General features: G+C 40.5%; 1 protein-coding gene across 3 annotated transcripts; it reads left to right on the top strand.

Moving 5' to 3' along the window:
- The first annotated feature begins 1,919 nt into the window (after window positions 1-1,919).
- prlra (prolactin receptor a) lies at window positions 1,920-22,941 on the top strand. 3 transcript variants are annotated; one of them, XM_034224180.1, is made up of 9 exons: window positions 1,920-2,155; window positions 10,423-10,510; window positions 10,686-10,818; window positions 16,840-17,009; window positions 18,997-19,166; window positions 20,118-20,259; window positions 20,607-20,703; window positions 20,908-20,977; window positions 21,085-22,941. In XM_034224180.1, exons 1-9 carry the CDS (start codon window positions 2,063-2,065, stop codon window positions 22,072-22,074), a joined length of 1,953 nt encoding a protein of 650 aa, XP_034080071.1. In that variant the 5' UTR covers window positions 1,920-2,062; the 3' UTR covers window positions 22,075-22,941. The 3 variants fall into 3 exon arrangements, with proteins under 3 accessions (XP_034080071.1, XP_034080073.1, XP_034080072.1); XM_034224182.1 differs by having other exon boundaries at window positions 1,925-2,233; XM_034224181.1 differs by lacking the exon at window positions 1,920-2,155 and adding an exon at window positions 10,034-10,074.
- The last annotated feature ends 1,537 nt before the right edge of the window (window positions 22,942-24,478 follow it).

Genomic DNA, 24,478 nt, shown 5'->3' with positions numbered 1-24,478 from the left:
TAAAACAAAAAAAAAAGACTTATAGTTTTATTTTTGAAATGTATTTTATTTTGCTTGACTCCGTTTTTTTCTCTCTTTTAAACTCATAGTTTTTGCTTTATTCTGAAAAAGTGTTGCTTTATCTTTATGATACAAAACGAATCCCATATTACAGTGGCGAGAGCAAAGTCCAGATCTCAATTGAATGGAGAATTGCTGGCACTGTTAGAAACCTGCGGTCCAAAAGCGTCATCTAAACCTGAGCAATCTGGAGCAAATCCGCAGAACGAGCAAAATTCACTCCAAATAGTTTGCCAATCTGCTACTTACTCCAAAGATTTGGCGCTGTTATTGCATTATAGCAAAGTTGAATTTAGGGGTTAAATGATTATGCAAGCAGCCTTTTTCAGATTTATATTTTATTTAAGGCGAGACACGGCAGGCAAAAACATCGTTTTTCAAGTACTGGTAAATGTTGAGATTTTGTGCTATTTTGATTCCATAACATGTTTTCTTTCAGGCTTTTGGAAGGAAAACGTACAAAATACACATTTAAGTGTTTATTTTACTATAGTTTGTCTATTTGCGTCTGTAGATTTCTCCTAAATTCACCAAAAGTTAGCATTCTAACGTAACATAAAGTACCGCGAACGCTGTGTGCACCGTGTCAACAGAGATATCGCTGGAAAGCTCCGTCTCTCCTGCACAATCTCATCGGATCCAAATATGGTCATTTCCTTTGTATCAGCAACCAATCGTGAAAGCACAAAGGGGTCTGAAACCAAGAAACGAAATCTCATTGGCTGGTGTCAATTTCTGACAACGTGATTCGTTCAGATGCGTCACGTGGTGTGCTAAAACACTTCCTGGTTAGCTTTCAGCTAGAAATTGAAATCTCAAAATGCCAAAAGAACGGCGAAAAAAACGTTCACAGAGAAGACGACAACAATTGTCACTTGCACGAAGCAAGGTTATAAAAAAAAAATGACCCTGAACATGAAATACCTTAACGGAGTGCGTCGATGCGCAAGCTGTCATTCAAAGAACAGGAGGGTTTAGCTAGCGCCTCACTGCAATCTTTAAAGGTCGTTTTCTCAAAATGAGTTTTTTCTCCTACTCTGAGTTCGAAATTTCAACTTCAGTAGTACGTACATACACCAAACCTTCCAGTTATATTCCTATCAATATTATGAAGGCTTTTACAGAAGGGTTTGTTCATATATAATTCATAGCCTGAATTATACAACATTGTATACCTAAAAACATGGCGAAAATGGATATTTTAGGGCTGTTGACAGTATTTTCTGATTTATGGAATGATAAAAAGAGATATCCCACATCCCTTCTGTAAAAGCCTTAGATACTAATATGACTACAAAATGAAACAAGAATTTTGAATCTGGCTATATCCAAAGTTCAGATTTCGATTCCTGAAATGTGTTAAAATATGTGCATATTTAATGAGATAATGGCAAATTTGCATATTTAAACATGCTATTTCAGAAAACTTGTAATACAAAAGACAATTGCCTTATTGTAAGTAATTAACTGGAGACATTTCTAGCTGATACCTTTAAGTTAAAAAAATTACCCTATTCACCTGGGGTGTCTCGCCTTAAAAAGATCTGCTAATACTTTTACCATTGAAAACATACTCTTAGAGCAAATTAACTGACTGGAAAATCTCAGAATTATCAGAAACAATTCAAGATGGTTATATATATAATTCGATTTTCTTATATAATTGTGCCCTTTAAAAGCAAAATGTATGTGACTTTAATTTAATTTATATCATTTAATCACACTGTAGGAATACTACACAGCTCTGTTTCCATATTCATTCTTATTTAATTTCTTCATCTTTTTTTCCCCACACTTTCTTTACGTTTACGTTTGTTGTCAACTGTTACGCCTTTTAGGAACTTGGTATGAGATCCTTCAGCCGGTCTGTCCGGTCTCACCCTCCTTTACTTCGGGCAACTCTCTCACCCGGCTCTGCAGAAACCAATGCTGGGGGCGGGGTGTGCACGTGGGGCTGGGCTACTGTGCCCCGCCCTCCCCCTGGATCACAGCCTCGGCGAGGATGCGGGGATTTCTTCGCTGGCGGACGGCTGAGCTGCCGGTTATGCATGTGTCCACGCCTGCTGTCATCCCGGTAAACCAGTTACTCAAATCGGTAAGTCTGCTGCTGCGGGAGCCAGTGGAGGAGTCACCACGGCCAATGCACCGAGACTAAAACACCTCTCAGCTGCTGGTAAGAAATGCATTTACTTCTCAGGGCAGATTCTAGCATCGGTCTGAAGAGAGATAGGGAGGCAGTGGAGTTTAGTTTCAGATGATGGACTGTCAGGGTCATGTTTTTGTGTTTGGATGTTCCCATCAGTGGTGGAAAGTAACTAAGTAGATTTACTCAAGTACTGCACTCAAGTGCAATTTTGACAGACTTGTACTTTAATTGAGTATTTCAATGTTGTGCTACTTTGTACTTCTCCACTACAATTCAGAGGTAAATAGTGTACTTTTACTCCACTACATGTATTTAATACCTAGTTACTTTGATTTGTAATAATGATATGAAATATAATCAACACTTAAATAAGACTTAAGTCACACCTGGAGTAAATTCACAAGCTACCCTGCAGCATACAAAGTCATGAAAACTAGCTGCACCAGCTTTGACAAACACATTAATGCATCAATAATTCATCTGGAATAAGCCAATCTGCATAATGAGTACTTTTACTGTTGGTGCTTTAAGCATATTTTGCTGCTTATACTTTTGTACTTTTGAGAAACATTTTGAATGCAAGACTTTTACTTGTAGCAGAGTATTCCTACTCTGGTACTTCTTTATTTACTCAAGCACAATAACTGAATACTTCTCCCACCTCTGCCAATGCGAAAATAATATAAAACTATGTCAGCATACAGACACAAAAAAGAAAGAAAGATCAAACTCTTGATAGAGTGAAAGGTCCACCATTCAAATGTTAAACATTAATTCAAATAAAGATAAAAGCACTGTTAGATCTTTGATGCTAAGGTTTTCAGATCATGCGAGTCAGTTAAGTGATTTTGGTAGGGTAAATCTAAAAGGGTTATACTTAATATTTTATACTTTACATTAAAACAATTTAACTCTAAATCAGTTACCGCATACTTTCATGTTGATCTGGATGAGCTGGTTGACGCCGACAGGCAGGTTGTTGCCTTCAGCTAGGAGGAGGAGGATGGTGTGGCAGCCATTTAATGGGATTTCCAGGGTCATGATCTGCTGGTCGGGAAAGGTGAAAAGGGCCCTCGGCCATTACAGCACCAAGTTCAATACTGGATTAGGACTGTGCCTGCATGCAGCTTACTGGCTTTTTCCATGGTTAGTCCTGCACTGGGTCTTTAATTTTAAGGTCAAACATGAATCATAAAGTCCATTAGGGATACTTTTTAAATCAGTACATTTATTGTGCCTTTAATTCAAAATGCGTGCTTATCTATTCCAATGATTTGTTCATGTTAAAAAGGGTATATTTTTACTTTCAGTTGGCTAAGTGCTTGCTCAATAACTTCTCTTCACAACCTTATGAGTACTGCTCTTTTTTAAGGCAGTTACTGACTCATGCACTCTCCTTAATCCTTTTTCAACTAGGTGACAAAACAAGTATTCATTCTCCATTTCACATGTACCCACACAGCTTTGCTTTTTCACCCAATGTCTCTATTTGATAAAGATAAACCAGATGGGCGTAATTACATCATTATAATGATGTAATTACGCCCATGGTCAGGTCTATTCCTCGAACCCCATCTGTGTCAGGAGAAATAAGAACTTTTTCACATTTTAAAACATGCACATGTGTCTTGCTGTATGGCACACGATAAATACAGGTATCCTAGTTTGTTCCTCTATTATAGTGACCCAATTCTTGCCTTACAATATCAGTTCATAATTTATGCTGAATGATAGCGTAGGCTGTATTGTCTGCTGTCCTTGAAGCATTTATTTTAATACTCCTGAGTGAATGCATCAAAGACAGGAGGGCACAGGATAAAGTTAGGGCAAGACAATAGAGGAAGTACCATTTGCACGGCCATGCATTCACAACAATGAAGTAAAAAAGTGATGCCATAACTGGAACAGTACCAAAATAGGCGACAACATGTGTTGTTTTTTTATAGTTTATCGTATGAAGTTGAGAGTCAAATTCTTGTCATAACCTTAACTGTGGGAGCTGTTTATTCATGTATGCAGCAGACACATAAACATGGCTGTTTGTGTAAGTAAGCACAACCATAATGTGTACTGCCTACTGCATTATTGGACTTTAAGCTTAGTCTCTGTATATTTTGAACCCTGCCAGTACAGTGAAGTCTACTGTCTGGGGAACTTGTATTGTACAGAGCAACAGAAGCATATCAAATGATTTTAAACTGGGATCTTTTATTATTATCATGCTACCTGTAGCTTTTGTCAGTGTGACTAAGCCTAAGCCTGTCCTGAGGGTGACAATAGTTCAAAAGTCTTGGGCTCATCATAATCAACTTTTCTTGTCCTTTGGAGCAGCAAGTTCAAGTTCTACGTATTGTTTTTCTGTTGCCCTCCACCCTTGAATGTCCTTGTAAGGAAAATATTATTCCTAGAAAGGGTTGGTTTGGCTCTCCAACCGGTTTGTATGCTACTGGGAAGTGTTTAGTCTTCTCAGGAATAAATGTCAACGCTTTGACATAAAAGCAGGTCGAGTGATTCTGAGTATCTGTTTGACATATTCTTTTAGTTCATGGTCACGTTTACAAATGCAGTGTACACTATCTGTATCTTCTGATAAAATGACAGATACTCAAGGAACTGTTACAGCCACCCACTGCATTTTCATAATGCCAAACCTCCTGTGCGTCTATTGTCACTGTAGAGCCATAGTTCCTGTACTTGAAAAGACTTGCCTTGAGAATTTCCTTGTCGAAATACTGAAGCTATTTTATTTTATTTTTTTATGAATGCAAGTGGTTACAAAAGAGCGCTTACAGTGCACTGAGCAAAATGAGTTTTTTGATATAGCTGAACTATTAACTTATTTCATGCGACTTTGTGTAAACATTAATCAATACAAAACTGAAATATTTGACCCTGCAGTAAATCATTGAGGAGGTATTGTGTACTTTGTTCTCTTTGAACAATCTCAATTATTTTCTGGCGGCATATATCGCTGCAGTGACGTGCGGTGAGGTTCATGGCTGGTGAGGCACTGACTCTTTCAGAGTCAGATTTACAAATATTATATTTTGACCTTAATCGAAATGTTCGGTTATTTTCAAAAGCTTTTTTAGTCTGATGCTTCGATTCATTTTAAACAGACTGTTCAACAAAAGGATACCCAACATCTAAATATTGGATTGTTCTTTCTTAGTAAGATCCCATGTTCATTACAATTGTGGTCTTACCTTGAGAGAGACAGCAAGCGCATTTCGTGGCATCTGCAGGCAGTGGCAAGTCCTTCCAGCATATGCCACAGAGGCCGCTACTCTGTGGTAGCTGTGGCAAGTCCTTCCGGCATATGCCACAGATGCCACAACTTGCCGAGGCATCTGCCGCTGCTCAACGGGAGTTGCTACAAGATGCCAGAGTAAGAGAACGTTTACGGTAGCTGCCACTCGCCTTCCGTGGCAAATGCGTATTTATCGTGTAAAATGTCGCTGTTTTGGCATGACTTTATCGAACTGATCTGTACACAGGACTGATGATCTGTGCACAGGACTGATGGTCCGATCTCTATTTTTTTAAACATTATAATTTCTATTCAATTTTACTTGGAGCATGGTTTGCTAAAATAAACAAACGTGCTATATTTATGATGAAATATTGGCGAGTGAGGGTTGCAACGCCCTTGGCAATTGTCGCTTCTTAAGGGGAGTTTCCACTGCTTGCTATGATAAACCAGGTGTATGACTAGTAAAGACAAATAATTAACAAATAAATATCTGTATTGACACAGCAACGTGTACACTGGTGTTATTAGACTTGGCTACAGACTTAGGGCAGCTGTAACTGATTGCAGTTGCCACTGCTAGTGAGATGCTAAGGTTTACTTTATAAATTAGGCAAAGGACTTATATTTGCCCCATGCCTTCAGCAGCAGCAGGCCATTCACTTTGATTTGATCCAGTTATGAAATGTCATCATTTCGACAATAAAGAAATGCTACATAAACGTTATCTTGCACGTTTTATCGAACCATCTCCGTTTCTAACTTTCAATATATTTAAAAAGAGATCTCTCTGTCATCTGCGTGCGGGGGCGGGGCCTCACAAACATGCTGCTGCGCTGTGCACACAGTTCTGCCGGTAATGAATATTAGGATATATTTTGTGAGGAAACTTTTCCACCAATAATTCCAATAAGTATTCCAACATGTATTCACTTCAGGTTTACGAAAGTAACTGTATTCGGATTAGTTGTTTTTCAAATGTAACGCGAGCTGAATACAGTTAGGCTACTTGGTTTTTGTATTCTGATTACGTAACGCCGTTACATGTATTCAGTTACAACCCAACCCTGTGCACAGATCATCAGTCCTGTGTACAGATCAGTTCGATAAAGTCATGCCAAAACAGCGACATTTTACACGATAAATACGGGTTTAAATAGCAGCATTTGCCACGGAAGGCGAGTGGCAGCTACCGTAAACGTTCTCTTACTCTGGCATCTTGTGGCAACTCCCGTTGAGCAGCGGCAGATGCCTCGGCAAGTTGTGGCATCTGTGGCATATGCCGGAAGTACTTGCCACAGCTACTACAGAGTAGTGGCCTCTGTGGCATATGCCGGAAGGACTTGCCACTGCCTGCAGATGCCACGAAATGAGCCAGGCCCTACTGTACCTTGACTTGAAGATGAAGTCCATGCTATCCTTCTGGACAACAATCTCCATTACATTTTTGTAAAAGTCCTCCTTATCTTCCTCTAGTTTCAAAAGTCTAGCTTGTTGTTTGCGTCTGGGTAGAATAACAGTAGCAACAAGAACCTGTGGGCTCACATGCGCCCCCTTCAGTGCGGCAGAGGTTATGGCTGCCTCCCCTGGTGCTTTTTTCATTGCCGTTGTATGATGAGACCAGCGAGCCTAAATATCATATACGTGAAATAAGTTATTTAGAGACTATGGATGGCGAGGATAAATGTAATAAAGGGATCTACAAACATTACATTGGTGACATACAGTGAGATGGTGCAGGCATGCGCTTAGGGCCCGCTTTCCAGCCAGTTTCTGTGGGGTGACGCATTCTGAGGTGAGGCAGATCTCATCTGTGCCTCACCTCACCCCACAGTAACTGGCTTGAGCACGCTCACAAAATAAGTGCCCGCGCTACATTAGTGCCCGCGCTCCAGCAAGTTACTGTGGGCTTACGAGAGGCAGAGCTCGTCCCTGCCTCACTCCTCATCGCTCCCATGTAGTTGTAGCGGAGCTCGGCCAATTTGCTGATTTTGACTATAAAAAGCGATTGGAATCATACAGAAATCACATTTACAACACAGATCAGTGGAGACATTTTATTATTATTCATATTTAGTTTTTCTTTAGTTGTTTTTCCGTTACATTGGAGTATGACAGGTGAGGCTCTGCCTCCCCTGACTGCACGTCGCTGTATGCGTAAGCGGTACATGTGGTTTCGAATATCATTTCCAACGAACCACAAATGGTGGTTTACCTAGGAATATTGCCATATGACATGAATGGTAACTTAACAGACCCATATTTAAATAAAATCTTCAAATGTTTTACTTTAACCTCCATGAAGAAAGACTATAGGTTCTAAGAAACCTGACTGCTCCTGCGATGCTCAGCTGTGTGTTTCAGTGCATGAATTAATCACCTTTGCGAAGGTGGGTAGTAGTACAACTCTGCCCGGAGGGGATCATCTTGCTTCAATGCTCACATTTTCACCTCAACATGTCATTTGACACGTTCTCCCCTCCCCTTTTGAAACGGAAAAGCAGCTCCTGAACATAAATCGTAAATGATTGATATTCATGAGTCTGAATTGAGGTTTTAGCCTCTAGTTGACCTGACTGGCTGGTTTGTTTATGTTGTAGTATGCCATTTAATGTAGAGAATTAATAGATGACGCAGGTACACATCTGAGATTATTCCCGAGACATTTTTAGAAAAGTAGTTAAATAATATTTGCTCCTATATATAATTCTTTAATTGTGTGTCTGTAATTGTATCTTGTGATCTCAAAGTGACATAAATGAAGCAGAAACAATAAGTTGTCTCTCTATGAAGACCATAAACATGGATGGATATACAGTTTATAAGCACAAGGTAAACATGGACCATTATTTATCTGTGAGGCAAGAGCTTCTCACAGTTAACCAGGGCTTTCCCAGCTTAGCAGCTTATTCAATTTGGGACGTAAGAAGTCTATATGCAGCAGGTGGCTAATCCAGTGCCTTAACCTTAATGCCAATTATCAGATCAGAGGGGAGATATTGAAAAAAGTACCATAACGAAGAGTTGGTAAAAGTCCCTTGCTGAAAGTCTATGTGATAACAATGAAGGGTGCAGCCTTAAAGAGCTGCCTGCAAAGCTACCACTAAAGAATAAAACCGGACCATTATTGATAATCTTAGAAAAATAATGTATAGTTCAGGTTTTTTTATGTCCCTTCAAGCTAAACCTTTTTCATACGAAAGTGCGACTTCCCATGGCTTCAATAAAAAAACAATCCCATAATATTTCTGTTTGGAAATACTTTTAGGAAACAATTTCCTGCCATTTTAATTATAAATAATTTACTTCTCACAGTATCCCAACATTTTTTATTGGACAGAGCTTTATTTTATTTTCATTTATAAATTAGATTATATCATGAACACTTTTAGGCCACGTAATCATAAAGTATAAATCTGATCATAGTGCAACCCTAATTTGCATCTTGAATTATTTTATTTTCAAGGCCAGTACAACACAAACAACATAAATATGTTCATAACATCTATGTATGCATTCCTCCACCACAGCTCTCAATGAGGATTACTCATGGTTGCGTTTGCAGAAGGGAAAGTTCCTGTATCTCCGAGCAGATGGTAGTAATATGTAATGTTGATTAAGGGAGTGATCGGTGCCATTGGCTATTCTGAGTGCTCGTCATGTGATGGCTCTGAGGTTCATATCGTGACAGACTGAGTGTGGGAAGGCAGAGGATTTTGGAGGCTTTGTGTGAGAATTTCACCATGCATGTTTAGCTTAGCTGGAAATCAAGAAGTCTCTCAATTTAAAATGTCAATTCATCAAGTGACAGCAACACTTTCTCATCATCAGTAATCAGAAGAAAGGGAGAGCAACTGAGTGATGAAGGGCTTTCTTACATCCAATGCATCAGCTCTCCTATCTGTTTACCCTCTGCATCATCTCCCTCCCTGCTTGCCATTGGTTCATTGAGAACTCTCTGCACGTGTATAGAGAATTGCAGATTTCCTAGTCATGCAAACGGGAGTCGGGGAAAACCAGCCTCCCGCTGTGTTTGTCTCTGTCGATGAGTCAAAAGCCTGAAGTTGGGTTATGCAATCAGTCACGCTGCATGTGCCAGCTGGTCGAGGTAGACAGAAACAGAGATGATGGTTTTTTTAATCCCTAGTAAAACCGCATACATTTGGAGGAGATTTTCTTTCACTTCATCACATTATTTACGGTTCTGGAACCAGATTTTGTGACTTTGCAATCGTTATCATGTCTGTTAAAGACATGGGTGTTTTGGAAGTTATCTCGATTGGTAGGATTCAGTAATATTCGCAAAAAAATATCATTGCTGAAATGTTTTCTAAGCATAAATGATCTCAGAAGAAATGTATCCAGTATTTTATTGAATCAACATGTTTTTTTTTTCCTTATTTCTTTATTTGCAATGAGGATGTGTGACAAACATCCAACCACAGCGGGCAGTCCTTTATCTTGCAAGCATGTTGTGGAAGACGCTGTTGTGGAAGACGGCATCAAACATTGTGGGTCACGAGTTTGTCAAAAGCACAGATCAGAGAGTTTCCCTATACTCAACTGTTATGACCTGGCTCAAAAGGCCACTACAAAGAGGAGACACACCATGTCAACGGTTAGCAAAAGATGTTTATTTACACAAACAATTCAAATCAACCAAATTAATTAAGTGCAAAGTAAGTAAAGTATGAGGTGTGGACGTCAGTGGTAAATGCAGGGTGAGGGTTGCATGGACATGTATGTGTGAGGGTGTTGAGGTGCACAAAGTGAAGCAACTGAAGAGAAAGCAGAGAGGAGCAGAGAGGCTTTACATAGCTGCAGGGCACCAGACCCAGGTGCCCTGAGTTACTACAATCAAGGCAATCAATACAGCACAGACAGCACAGCCACACCCTCTCTAGATGAACGCACAGGGGCATCACATCAACTGTCTTTGTTTTTCTGTTTTCTCTGAACTCAACAGCCAATGGGTTGTGGTGCCATGATGAAGAGCGTCATGGAAGTCCTCTTGCTGTTGATGCTGTTTTTTACAGCACATGCAAAGGAAAAAAGTAAGTGTTTGGATGTAGTAGTACTAGTATCTTATAAGCAAGCAGCAAGAGCAGAACAATTAGAAGGGGATACGTAAAAGTGTTGTTTATCTGTGGATTTGTCTAGTATACACAATTCCCATCTGTCTCTTATAGTGTTTGACTTCATTTTCGTATTTGTCCTGTCTGTCTTTAGGCTACAGCCCACCAGAGAAGCCCACACAGACTAGATGTCGTTCTCCGGAAAAAGAGACGTTCACATGCTGGTGGGAGCCAGGCTCTGATGGGGGTCTGCCAACTACCTACGCCTTGTACTATCGCAAAGAAAAGTGAGCGGCTTCATCTTTCACGCTGTCATTTTGTTTCATTCGGATTGGTGGAGCAGAGGCCTGTACTACAAAGCAGGATTTTCGCTTAGCCGGCTAACTTCAGGGAAAACTCAGGGTTTCCGGTCCTACGACGCTGGTTCTCTTTTTAGCAGGCTAGATCTCCATGGTAACTTATGCTGTGCGGCTAACCTGGGGGTATACTACGAAGCAGGATTTTCGTTTAGCAAGATAACTTCTGGGATTTTTGGTACTACGAAGCTGGTTCACTTTTTAGCGGGCTAGATCTCCATGGTGACTTATCCTGGAACCTAGTCTGTGCTCCGAAGCCGGATAGGTTCCAGGATAAGAGATAAACTCAGCGAAAGCACCACGCCTGCTGACCAATCAGAGCTCAGTGTGCGGAGGAAATACAGTTTAAACTGCCGTTGCAGGAAAGACGGCCGGCCAAAATCACCGACTGTGTGAACGTGAAAATGAATAGAACATCACCTCCCATCTTCAGAGCAGTCTGACTATTATAACTATTATACTATTATGTTAAGAAAGCTTAATTAAATATCTGCCACAACATAAGTAACCGGATCAAAGTAACATTACGTTGCCTACAGTCAGCGGCACTGTGAGTGCAGACGTCGATGTGTCCCATTATCATTCATATCACATCATAATGTATCATATATTTCCTTATCTGAGTCTGCTGAGCCGTATCTGGCCGTGCAACACTCACAGTGTCACATACTGTATGCAGAAGTATTATTTTAAGCAACACATTAAGTTGACGAAACACTCGAGTCAAATGTAATTAAAGTCAGATCCACTCGTGTCTTGGACGGGGCAGTGATATCATAAACCTGTTAATGTACGCATTCAAACACGTTTTCTTTTACCAGCTGTATTCACCTTGCAGGTGCAGCTATGTGGCTTTTATCCTGGATAAAGTGTTTAAGTCATGGATGTTTAAAGTTGAACTTCTTCATATGTCTAATATTATAGTTGACTTTTCATTCAGGAAGTATGACGCTGTGCTGTCAGTACGCTTGTCCATGTTTGTGATTGGTCGAATGCTCCAGATACCACCCCTTTTATGTGAACGCGCACCTAACTAGATAGGACACGGCTGGCTTGAGCGAACGAGTTGATAGCCAGCGTTGTAGGAAAGTTTAGCGAGAGCATGTATGTTTTGGATTAAATCAACCGGATAACTCAAAACATATCCAGGATAGGTTGAACTAGATTCATAGTATACCCCCCTGCTCCGGAGCAGGTTAGGTTGCAGGCTAAGAGCTCAACTCAGTGAAAGCACCGACTGCTGACCAATCAGAGCTCAGTGTGCGGAGTTTAAAGCGATCACGTCATATTACAGGAGAAAGGAAATACAGAAAAGCTGCCGTTGCAGGAAAGACGGCCGGCAAAAATCACCGACTGTGTGAACGTGAACATTAATAGAATATCACCTCCATCTTCAGAGCAATCTGACTATTATAACATTAGCGTTAAGAAAGCTTACTTAAATATCTGCCACAACATAAGTAACCGGATCAGAGTAACATCAAGTACAGTCCGCGGCATATCACTTCATAATGTATCATATATTTCCTTATCTGAGTCAGCTGAGCCCTATCTGGCCGTGCAACACTCACAGTGTCACATACTGTATGCAGAAGTATTATTTTAAGCAACACATTAAGTTGACGAAACACTCGAATCAAATGTAATTAAAGTCAGATCCACTCGTGTTTTAGACGGGGCAGTGATATCATAAACCTGTTAATGTACGCATTCAAACACTTTTTCTTTTACCAGCTGTATTCATTACATTACATTGCATTTAGCTGACGCTTTTATCCAAAGCGACTTACAATAAGTACATTCGACCAGGAAGACACAACCTTGAAGAAAACAGAATCATATAAGTACATCAGGTTTCATAGAGCCAAACATTTCAAGTGCTACTCAACTGGCTTTAGATAAGCCAGTCCTTTATTAGTATATAAGTGCTTTGTTAATAGTTCTATCGCTCGAAGTGGAGTCGAAAGAGATGAGTTTTCAGTCTGCGCCGGAAGGTGTGTAAGCTATCTGCTGTCCTGATGTCAATGGGGAGCTCATTCCACCATCTTGGAGCCAGGATAGCAAACCCACGTGTTTTTGCTGATGGGAACTTGGGTCCCCCTCGCAGCGAGGGCGCAGCGAGTCGTTTGGCTGATGCAGAGCGTAGTGCACGCGCTGGGGTGTACGGTTTAACCATGTCCTGGATGTACGAAGGGCCAGATCCATTCGCAGCATGGTAAGCAAGTACCAGTGTCTTGAAGTGGATTCTAGCAGTTACCGGAAGCCAGTGAAGGGAGCGGAGGAGCGGAGTGGTCTGGGAAAATGTAGGAAGGTTGAAGACCAGACGAGCCGCTGCATTCTGGATGAGCTGCAGAGGTCGGATGGCACATGCAGGTAGACCAGCCAGGAGGGAGTTGCAGTAGTCTAGGCGTGAGATGACGAGAGCCTGGACTAGAACCTGAGTCGCTTTCTGAGTCAGCTGGGGACCTATCCTCCTGATGTTGTAAAGAGTGTATCTGCAGCAGCGGGTTGTAGCAGCAATGTTTGCAGTGAAGGACAGTTTGTTATCTAGGATCACACCCAGATTCCTTGCAGTCTGAGTCGGGGAAACAACTGAGGTGCCGATGTTGATTGTTAGGTCAAGAGTGGGACAATCTTTTCCCGGAAGGAAGAGCAGTTCAGTCTTGTCAAGGTTGAGCTTGAGGTGATGAGCAGACATCCACTGAGAGATGTCAGCTAGACAAGCAGAGATGCGTGCGACCTGGGTCTCTGAGCGGGAAAAGGACAGAATTAATTGGGTGTCGTCAGCGTAGCAGTGGTATATTCACCTTGCAGGTGCAGCTATGTGGCTTTTATCCTGGATAAAGTGTTTAAGTCATGGATGTTTAAAGTTTAACTTCTTCATGTCTAATATTATAGTTGACTTTTCATTCAGGAAGTATGACGCTGCGCTGTCAGTATGCTTCTCCATTTTTGTGATTGGTCGAATGCTCCAAATACCAGCCCTTTCATGTGAACGCGTACCTAACTAGATAGGACACGGCTGGCTTGAGCGATCCACTTGATAACCCGCGTCGTAGTACAGTTTAGCGAGAGCGCGTATGTTTTGGATTAGGCCAACCGGCTAACTCAAACATATCCAGGTTAGGTTGAACCAGCTTCGTAGTACAGGCCTCTGGATGAGCCAGATGGATAGTTGACCATAAATAGAGGTAAAATGTAGGGGCAAACAAGGACACGCTGGTTTGATTTAAGTATAAAAGGCTTTGAGCGTAAAGCAAATATGAGGACGCCACATTCAAATACTTATAAGCTTAACGTCAGTATAGCAATTACTGGTGGTTTGAGCATTGATGTCCCCACACAGGTGAAAGAGGATAAGGATTACAGAAAATGATATGGTAGCTGTTTGTGACAGCGGCTATTTCAGATTGTACAAGCCAGATAAGGAACTGACAAAGAAATAAAATAAAAGATGATTACTGCTCACCTAAAACGCTTCATTCACTCATTTAGCAAGCTACTTGTAGTCAAGGAGACTGAAGGCAGGCAAATGAAGGTGAGGATTTGGAAACAAAGAGAACAATTTGGTTAGTGCTGCGGAAAATATTAGAGCCATAGTAATAAAATATGCTTTTGTAAGATATTCTTTATGTAAGATCAGAATGTCAGAATCAGAATACCTTTATTAGTCCCACAGAGGGGAAATGTAATTTGTTACAGCAGAAAAAGAGCCACAGACAGTTTAATGTTACATATGTTGCATGCATTAAAAAGTACTAAGTTTAAAAAAAAAAAATTAATTAATTAATAATTAAAGTCAGATCCACTCGTTGTAGACGGGGCATATCATAAACCTGTTAATCATGTATGCATTCAAACACTTTTTCTTTTACCAGCTGTATTCATACTATTTGGCTTTTATCCTGGATAAAGTGTTTAAGTCATGGATGTTTAAACGTCTTCATATTTGTTTAATATTATAGTTGACTTTTCATTCAGGAAGTATGACACGCTGCGCTGTCAGTACGCTTGTCCATGTTTGTGATTGGTCAAATGTTGCTAGCCCCACCCCTTTCATGTGAACGCGCACCTAACTAGATAGGGCAAAGCTGAGGCCTGTACTACGAAAGCTGTTTCAACCTAACCTGGATATGTTTGAGTTAGCCGGTTGGCCTAATCCAAAACATACGCGCTCTCTCTAAACGGTCCTACAACGCGGGTTATCAAGTGGATCGCTCAAGCCAGCCGTGTCCTATCTAGTTAGGTGCGCGTTCACATGGAAGGGGTGGTATTTGGAGCATTCGACCAATCACAAACATGGACAAGCGTACTGACAGCGCAGCGTCATACTTCCTGAATGAAAAGTCAACTATAATATTAGTCAAATATGAAGACCTTAAACTTTAAACATCCATGACTTAAACACTTTATCCAGGATAAAAACCACATAGCTGCACCTGCAAGGTGAATACAGCTGGTAACAGAACAAGTGTTTGAATGCGTACATTAACAGGTTTATGATATCACTGCCCCGTCCAAGACACGAGTGGATCTGACTTTAATTACATTTGACTCGAGTGTTTCGTCAACTTAATGTGTTGCTTAAAATAATACTTCTGTATACAGTAGGCCTATGTGACACTGTGAGTGTTGCACGGCCAGATACGGCTCAGCTGACTCAGATAAGGAAATGTATGATAGCCTACATTATGATGTGATATGATGTGATATGAATGATAATGGGACACATCGACGTCTGCACTCACAGTGCCGCTGACTGTAGGCTACGTAATGTTACTTTGATCCGGTTACTTATGTTGTGGCAGATATTTAATTAAGCTTTCTTAACATAGCCTAATAGTATAATAGTTGAGTTGATCTCTTATCCTGGAACCTATCCGGCTTCGGAGCACAGGCTAGGTTCCAGGATAAGTCACCATGGAGATCTAGCCCGCTAAAAAGTGAACCAGCTTCGTAGTATCGGAAATCCCAGAAGTTATCTTGCTAAACGAAAATCCTGCTTCGTAGTATACCCCCAGGTTAGCCGCACAGCATAAGTTACCATGGAGATCTAGCCTACTAAAAAAGAGAACCAGCTTCGTAGGACTGGAAACCCAGAGTTTTCCCTGAAGTTAGCCGGCTAACCGAAAATTCTGCTTCGTAGTATACCCCCCTGGTTTGAGTTAACGAGTTGATAACCAGCGTCGTAGGACCGCTTAGCGAGAGCACGTTTGTTTTGGATTAGGTAAACCGGGTAACTCAAACATATCCAGGTTATGTTGAACCGGCTTCGTCATACAGGCCTCTGGAGAAGTTGAAGTTCAAACAGAAAAAAACAGGCGTAACTTTGTATTGAGAAGTGGTGGAGACATAAGGCTCTGATTTAAAAGATAGGAATGAATTTGGCTATTTAAGCAATGCAAAAAGTGATCGGTATGAGGAAGATAATATCATCTCATCTAAAGGGCATAGCCTAGCCTACTACATAGTTCAACAAAAGGAAACTACCCAGCATTAAAAAAAAAAAAGCACCACAAAGTCGACAGAACAATGCTCAACATGCATCTTATACACGATTTTGCTCTTCAATGTCACACATCCGACTCAAACACATGGTTGTTTGTCATGTTCAGAGAGAGAATTGAAAAACTTGGGCAAAAAGAATGTCAAGTCTTCCTTAAGTTATTAATCAGCTCATTCACATTTTAGAATAAGCAGCTTGGGGTTTGTTTGTGTTCTTGGCGAGGCGGAGGCTGCTGTTTATGGCTCTGAAAATGGTCTTCTAGTTCTGTATTTCTATTTATCTTGCAATCACCCTCTCTTAGTGTCTCATCTTGTCCTGCACACACTCATACAAAGTTTCAGGAAATGTAGCGTGAAGTTTGCATGCTGTTCTTCGGAAATGTGGCCGTGCAATACAGTACACATGCACACATGCGATGACATGCTGCTCCCCTGCCTCTCTTACAGCTCCGAGACAGTGTACGAGTGTCCCGACTACCACACAGCTGGAGAGAACTCCTGCTTCTTCAACAAGAACGACACGTCCATCTGGGTCAACTACAACATCAGCGTGGTGGCCACCAACGCACTGGGGAGGGCCTTCTCTGATCCAGTGGACATAGATGTGGTTTATATTGGTGAGGAAACACGTTCTGTTTGCTATTGTGATGTTCGTTCTAGACACAATGGCCCCATAAGGATTACAAAAGTGTATTCTAACACACAGCTGCTTAGTGGAACACTGGGGACAAGGCAATCTGGGTACTCACCGTCCATTCAGTTGTAACTGTGCAATGAAAGTCACTATTTTTACAGTAAATGGTTGATATGTACAGTCGAAATGAAGAGAATGTGAGCACCGTTAAAGGATAAATCTGTTGATATTCTATATTTATAATAAATTAACTGATGCTCCTATTAAATATTGCCATTCCAAGCCTATAGTTTATTCTTTTGTGCAACACTATTATATAAAACTTATAAGAGCCCAACTGTAGCACTGACATGTTCGCAGGAACACAGTCCTGCAGCTGAAAATACTAACCAGAGCACAGAATACGTATTACTCCATGGCTGAAAATAGTCCGAAAATAATTAGGCTATTTTATATTCGTCGAGTGATCTTTTTTTAGATTCTACAATGGCCTGCTGTTTTAGGAAATTACATAGCCATTTTTTAAATTAAATATTTATATGTTTGTGACCTAAAAGTAGAAACAAATGGGGCTTTGGGTTGGAAGCCTCATACAAGTTGTGTTTAGCACTGAGAGATTAGCTAACACACACTGCTGGTTTTTGTCTCCTCGTGGGATTTTTTGACATTGAAACATTTAGAACAATTTCAGCCTTTTTATTTCATCTGATTAAATATAAATAGTGGGCAGTACTATGAATACATTATATTAATATTAGATGAGGTAGAAATTAGGTCCCATTCTGTCATGTTGCAATGCATGTTGTCTGTTTCATAAAATAATGAAAAGGCTTAAAGTAACTCTGGTTGCCCTTGAGGCTGCTTATCTCAAAGTGCTCCTCTCGTCTCTAATAGCTGCATTGATATCATTCTGTTATCTGCCTTAACTTACAATAACTTACAATGTGTCGGCCGTGAAGATAACTTAAAGCCTAAATATTAACATTTATCTCAAACACACACACACTTGGCTACTTGGTTTAAATATGATATAGGTATTTCAAATCATGATAAATAAAACAGTCACAAGAAATTGATTGTTATACATTTCCATTTTTGGGATAATTGTGAAAGAGTGACTTAAAATAGAGCCTTATTTAAAAACTGGAATTATTAACTAAAAAAAGAACAGACTCACGCAAAAGACCTAATGCAGAAAGCCAACACATTTTCTTGTATTTGTTCTCTTGTTTTTTGTATCAATTAATTCACCAAGGTTTTATTTCCTTTGCTGTTCAATGATCAGGAGCCGTAAAAACAAGTAAAGAAATAATCCTCTTTTCACAGTCCCCACTTCTCAACGCAACATTGAATAATAAAAAAAAGACTCATGAATATCATACCAAAGTTTATAGTAATTATCAAGATTGTATTGTTAAGTTTGTTATGAAGGGTGACAAGGAATTCATATGAAGACCATAAAACCCCTTGCATAATATTACGTGTGCTCAGCCTCTGAATGGCTTACAAACTGCTGTAAGAAGCTTTTTATTTCCATTAAACTTCAGTTCTGACGCAATGGAAATCATTACTTTGTTTAACTTATTTAACACCAAGTATTTACCAACGCTGATGTCATTATTCATCTTAGCCTTCTAATTGGCATCTCTTCAACTTGACTTGGACGTGAGCCAGGGTGTTTGCACACGGCACAACACATGCCCTTTCATGGTGTTAAGGTGTGTTTTCTATGCCCAAAGGCAACACACTTTAATTATGATATAAGGTATAGTAATTCCAGGATTTGCAATTTTGTTTAGCATATTTTAAAGATTATCAAGAAAATTTTGTTGGTAGTTATGACATGAAATATTCCCATCCTCCCATGCCTGGTTATGTAAATGTTTAAATACTTTTTATCTTCCTCCTTTTAACCCTCAAACAAAGAAAACACATCCTCTCTTATTCACATTTCCTCTCTTCCTCTCCAGTCGAGCCTAATCCTCCAGAGAAGCTGACGGTGGCAGTCATGGAGGATAAGGGCTGGCCCTTCCTCCTTGTGTCATGGGAACCGCCACATAAAGCTGACACCCGCTCCGGTTGGATCACTCTCATCTACGAGCTCCGCGTCAGGCTGGAGGAGGAGGAGGACGACTGGGAGGTACATCACCTGGTGCTCACCATAGGGAGCCAATCAATGGTTCAAATGTTCCAGTGCTCATGTTAGTGAACTAGTCCTGAGGTACTGCACTTTAACCTTCTCTAATATCTACTCTAATATTTTAACCATACTTTATACTAAATATATATTGACATATTGTGGCAGCTGTTTGTCCTCAAACCAAAAACAAATAAAACACTCATAGTAAGCTGCCAAAGGATAAGGTTTTTTTACGCAGGATAAAGTCGATTGTCCAGGGAAATAATTCCTTTTGTGTCTTTATTTTCTCCCTTTCCAACAATCAAACAGTACAAAGAACATTGTTTTGTACATCCTCTCTTGCCCTGATACAAAAAACATCTGAGTTTCCGGTGCCCAAACCCTCCTCTATCTGTCTGCAAACAAAAACCAAATCACCCAGGGCCTGAAACTGCCTTTAAAAAAAGCATTTATAACTCCTTAAATTAACTTAAATAACGACACTAAATAATGATCAACTTACTGCATGTTAGTGAACTTGAGGTGCTGTTCTGCACTTGAACCTTCTCTTATATCTACTCCAATAGTTTAACCATACTTAATACTATGGATACTAAATATGGATTTACACATTGTGTCAGCTTTTGTGTCTTTATTTTCTCCCTTTCCAACAATCAAACAGCACAAAGAACATTGTTTTTTACATCCTCTCTTACCATGATACAAAGAATTAAAAGATCATTTGAGTTTCCGGTGTCCAAACCCTCCTCTATCTGTCTGCAAACAAAGCCCAAATCACCCAGGATCTGAAGCTCATTTATAACTCCTCAAATTAACTTAAATAACGACACTAAATAATGATCAACTTACTACAAAACAGCAAGAAAATAAACTATTGAATATTACAAAACAATGAATAGCTCCAACACACTGTGCATATCTGCTCACTGTGTTATTGTGTTGTATTTCCAGATGCACCATGCAGGCCAGCAGAAGATGTTTAACATTTTCAGCCTGCGCTCGGGGGGGGAATATCTTGTCGAGGTGCGCTGTAAACCCGATCACGGCTTCTGGAGTGAATGGAGTTCCACTTCCTACGTCAAAGTTCCTGACTGTAAGACATCTACTCCTATAATGTTATTATTATTTGTGTAAAGCCCTTTTAACTGCTTTTTGTTTAAATATGTTCTATGAATAAACTTGTCTTGCCTTCTCTACTAACATTACAGAACACATATACTGTATATTACATTTACTTTCTTAAAATATACTTAATTGCTATCTTGGCAGAACCAGACTAGCAGTTTGCCCTGTTTCCTCTCTTTGTGCTAAGCTAAGCTAACTTTAGTCTCCAGTGATGGAATATAAGTACAATAATTATCATTAATAAATAAGCAATAAACTTTATAATCCAATAATATTAGGAAGAAATAACTCACGTTGTTGCGATGTGTGTTAAAGATTTCCATCGGGAGAAGTCAATGTGGATCCTCGTTGCAGTCTTTTCTGCCCTCATCTTCCTCATCCTCACATGGTTGCTGCACATGAACAGTCACAGGTAAAAACCATAATAATGAATATTCCATTAAGTTTGTACGTTCAACTTTTGATGTGATATGAATCCGTGATATGCTCCAGAAACTGTTAAATATCTCCAGAGGATGTGACACTTAACCTTATATTCACGATTTTATATTTTCCTCTCATATTTATTAATTTCGTCTACATCCCTGACATATATCTCTTTCTCCTGTGTGAGAAGTCTGAAGCACTGTATCCTGCCGCCAGTCCCTGGTCCTAAAATCAAAGGATTTGATAATAAGCTTCTCAAGGTAAAACAGCCACATGTGAACAAATTCAGATTTATAAAGTAACTCTGAGAATATCAACTGATTGCATTACTGCTTTTCTGTAATCAAGCTTTCCTCTCTGTGTGTAGAATGGCAACTCTGACGAGATCTTCAGCGCTCTGGTTGTGCCCAACTTCCCTCCGGCCTCAGCATCTAAATACGAGGAGATGCTGGTGGAGTACTTAGAGGTGTATGTCCCCGAGGAGCCAGAGCTGATGTTGGAGGAGAGCAAGGATCTACTTGACGGGTGCCTTAAATCTGAGAACTCCAGATCAGACAGTGACTCAGGCCGGGGCAGCTGCGACAGCCACACTCTGCTGATGGACAAGTGCGGCGAAACAAAAGAAGAAGAGAGGCAAACAAATCGGGAGAGCAGTCTGATGGAGACACAGGGCTGGAAGGAGGAAGCTATCAACCACGACACCAGTGGGAAGGTGAAGACCTGGCCCTCGGTGTATTCTCCACTGCCTCAATATGGCTCAAACCCCCTGGACAAACAGAGCTCACTTGAGACGGCCAAGCAGCATTCCCTCTCCACGTCCTCCTTCCTCACCCAGCCTGGCACCAAGGACGCTCTGGGACCGAGCTACACGGACTTCTGCTTGAGCAACAAAGAAAATCATCTCCATCCCCAGACACTGGCCCATCGGGCACTCCAAACCCAGAGCGATGTCAACATCTCCAACATCGGATGCAAACGATCGCCCGCCACCGAGTACGTTGAAGTCCAGAGGGTCAACAAGGAGGATATGGTGCTCCTGCAGCCAGTGGTGTCCAGGTGTGGCCACATTGAAGGTTGCCCCAACTTGCCCAAGGGGGAGGACTACAGCAAAGTGAAGGGGGTGGACTGTGATAACAGGCTACTGCTGCAGAGAGAAGGGACCGGGGAAGACGTGTGCCCTTGTGTGGACCAGGAGACAAATGGAGAAGGAGGAAACTGCTACACGTCCTCCACAGTTAGCACTACGCAGAAGCCTACAGCCTGCATGTACACTGCCATGCCACTACAGGAGGAAACGGCCCTCGCATTGAATGGTTATGTTGACACTGCCACAATGGGCAACCTGCCATCCTGCTAAAGGTCCCATAAGGTCAGGCACTGTGCCAGATTTGGTTCAGGCCAGGACAAAGACTATACACACTAAACACTGGATTACCTTTATTTACTTGATGAATTATACTCTTTCTTCAACTTTATGAAGAATATGATTGATTGCATTATGTGGTTTCTATATTCTGTCATGATTAAGTATATGTTTGAATATGTCATACATATTGTTCTCCTGTCAGGCACGTTGCATTCACTTTTTTTGAAATGTCTTTCATAAAATACTTGATCTCCACTGCTGTAATCTCTCATTGAAGGATTGTACAATCAAAATGTCAGACATTTTTGTTTTTAATGTATAAAATGTATTTTCTCTGCTTCCTGTAGAACAGAGGTCTGAAACTCGAGGCCCGGGGGCCAAATCCGGCCCGCGACTTCATTTTATGTGGCCCCGCAAGAGCTTGCAAAGAATATAATACGTTTATTATACGGTTACATGCCACTTTACAGAAGCAGGTTGCCCATAAACTACATGTCCCACAATGCATCTCGTTTTGTGACATGCGCACTGAAGAGACTTGCAATTATTTGCCCTGGACTTCTGCTTTCAGACGTAGTTAATTACCTGTTAATTACTAAGTTATTATCCTATCCAATAATAATAATCCAATTCAGAGGCAATCATGTAATTTAATACATTATTTTATATATATATTATATATTTATATAGTTACAACTGGCCCTTTGAGTGCAACCTTTATGCGAATGTGGCCCGCGATGAAATTGAGTTTGACACCCCTGCTGTAGAACATTTAAAATACATTTGGGGGCCTAAAGCGCCCCCAGGTGGTCAGAGTGAATCATATTGTAAATATAATCTGATAAAATGTATTTATAACAGTTTTGTCTTATCAAGTTGTCATTTTTTGCATCATGAAGTTTTTTTCTAATCGTACATATTACTCAATAGACATTATATAAAATGGGATATAAGCCTATAAAACAACAAATATAAAACAGAACTTGAATCTTCACTTATTTGATTCAAAACAGCAAAAACTCAACAAAGATAACGACACATATTCCCTTGAAATGTGCTTGAAGAAATTTGAAGTTTATAGCTTATTTTGTGTATTTGTTATGCACATTTTCATCTTTAAATATCCATCTAATGTCCAAGAATTCTTCATGGCATCAATCATGCAGTTCCTGCCCACTATCACACAGGGGAACTGACATGCCTTTCTCCATGCTGGTGTAAAGATAATAAAAGGGCTGGAGTATAAACTGTCACCTGTAGGCTATATGGTCACCAGAAACCAGGTCAGCCTTGTACTGCAGGGACATAACATCATTAAAAGAGTCCTTTCCTGCTCACTAACTCAGACAATAGGACTGCTATCCAAATTACAGTTTATTTAGACTGTAGCCTACATTATCATAACATTGGTAATTCCACAATGACATTACCTACTTGTCTTCGTCTATCACCTCTCCAAACTTTCTCTGGTCCTCAGAAAATCTAAACGTTGGTGCAGCAGAGTCGTCAGCATTCTCCTCCAAATCTTCGTCTTAAAGCATGAACTTAGAAGGACTTAGATTTATGAGTTGACTTACTTGCCATATTTGATCTTATCCTGTCAAAACGATACTGTGGCCGTTTCTCAATCGCGAGGATGCTGGCTTGGTAGTCGCGTACTTCCAAGTCACTTCCTTCAGAAACGAAGCAAGTATACTTCCAAGCCACGGCTACGGAAAACCATGCGGAAAACGAAGAAGAATGGAACAGGCTAACAAGTGTGCCACTCTCTCTAACGGTTTCAACATAAACTGTACCGAAAATAAATAACTCACGATGTCTATCTAATTATGAACTTGCTTTACTTTCACGGAACACATTTTTGGTGATAACAAACAAATGTAACAAAGTAACACATTTATCAACACATGTTCTACGCCACTACATACCTACTGTATGTATGTGCTGCGTCGGTTCAGCCATTCTCCGCAAGGGTTTTTGAAATTGGTCCGTGCGCAAAGCATTGTGGGGATTTTAAGGACGAGAAGTCTACCCATGTGCAGCCTCGAAATTTCCCCCAAACCAAGGACGCGGCCTCGGTGGAATTCCAAGTATGCTGGAGATTGGAACAGTCCTTCGGCGGCACTCGATGACGTAGCATCCTTGAAATATTGGCTTGGAAGCCAAAATCCTCGAGATTGAGAAACGGCCACTTACATTAATCTTTGACAGGATACAGAATGTGCTTTTGTTTTGAGTTTCTTCTTCTACTATATATCTGGGTACATTTTTGGAATACAAACCAACTTTAAAAGCCATATCGCCACCTATTGTGTCGGAGTGAACACTTTATTACAGACTCAGGGTCCAGATAAAAGACAAGGCATTACATATAATAAATTACATACACAGCATA

This window comes from Gymnodraco acuticeps, unplaced genomic scaffold (genome assembly GCF_902827175.1).
Source record: "Gymnodraco acuticeps unplaced genomic scaffold, fGymAcu1.1, whole genome shotgun sequence".
Lineage (NCBI taxonomy): Eukaryota > Metazoa > Chordata > Actinopteri > Perciformes > Bathydraconidae > Gymnodraco > Gymnodraco acuticeps.
Note: the sequence above shows the minus strand (reverse complement) of the source record. Positions and strands in the feature narration are given on the sequence as shown.

What these genes read in the sequence shown, in the direction of transcription:
- prlra (XM_034224180.1), top strand. Translation starts at nt 2,063, where the DNA reads ATGCGGGGATTTCTTCGCTGGCGGACGGCTGAGCTGCCGGTTATGCAT. An exon ending in AGCACATGCAAAGGAAAAAA is followed by an intron (nt 10,511 to 10,685) that starts GTAAGTGTTTGG and finishes GTCTGTCTTTAG; the next exon opens with GCTACAGCCCACCAGAGAAG. An exon ending in CTACGTCAAAGTTCCTGACT is followed by an intron (nt 20,260 to 20,606) that starts GTAAGACATCTA and finishes TGTGTGTTAAAG; the next exon opens with ATTTCCATCGGGAGAAGTCA.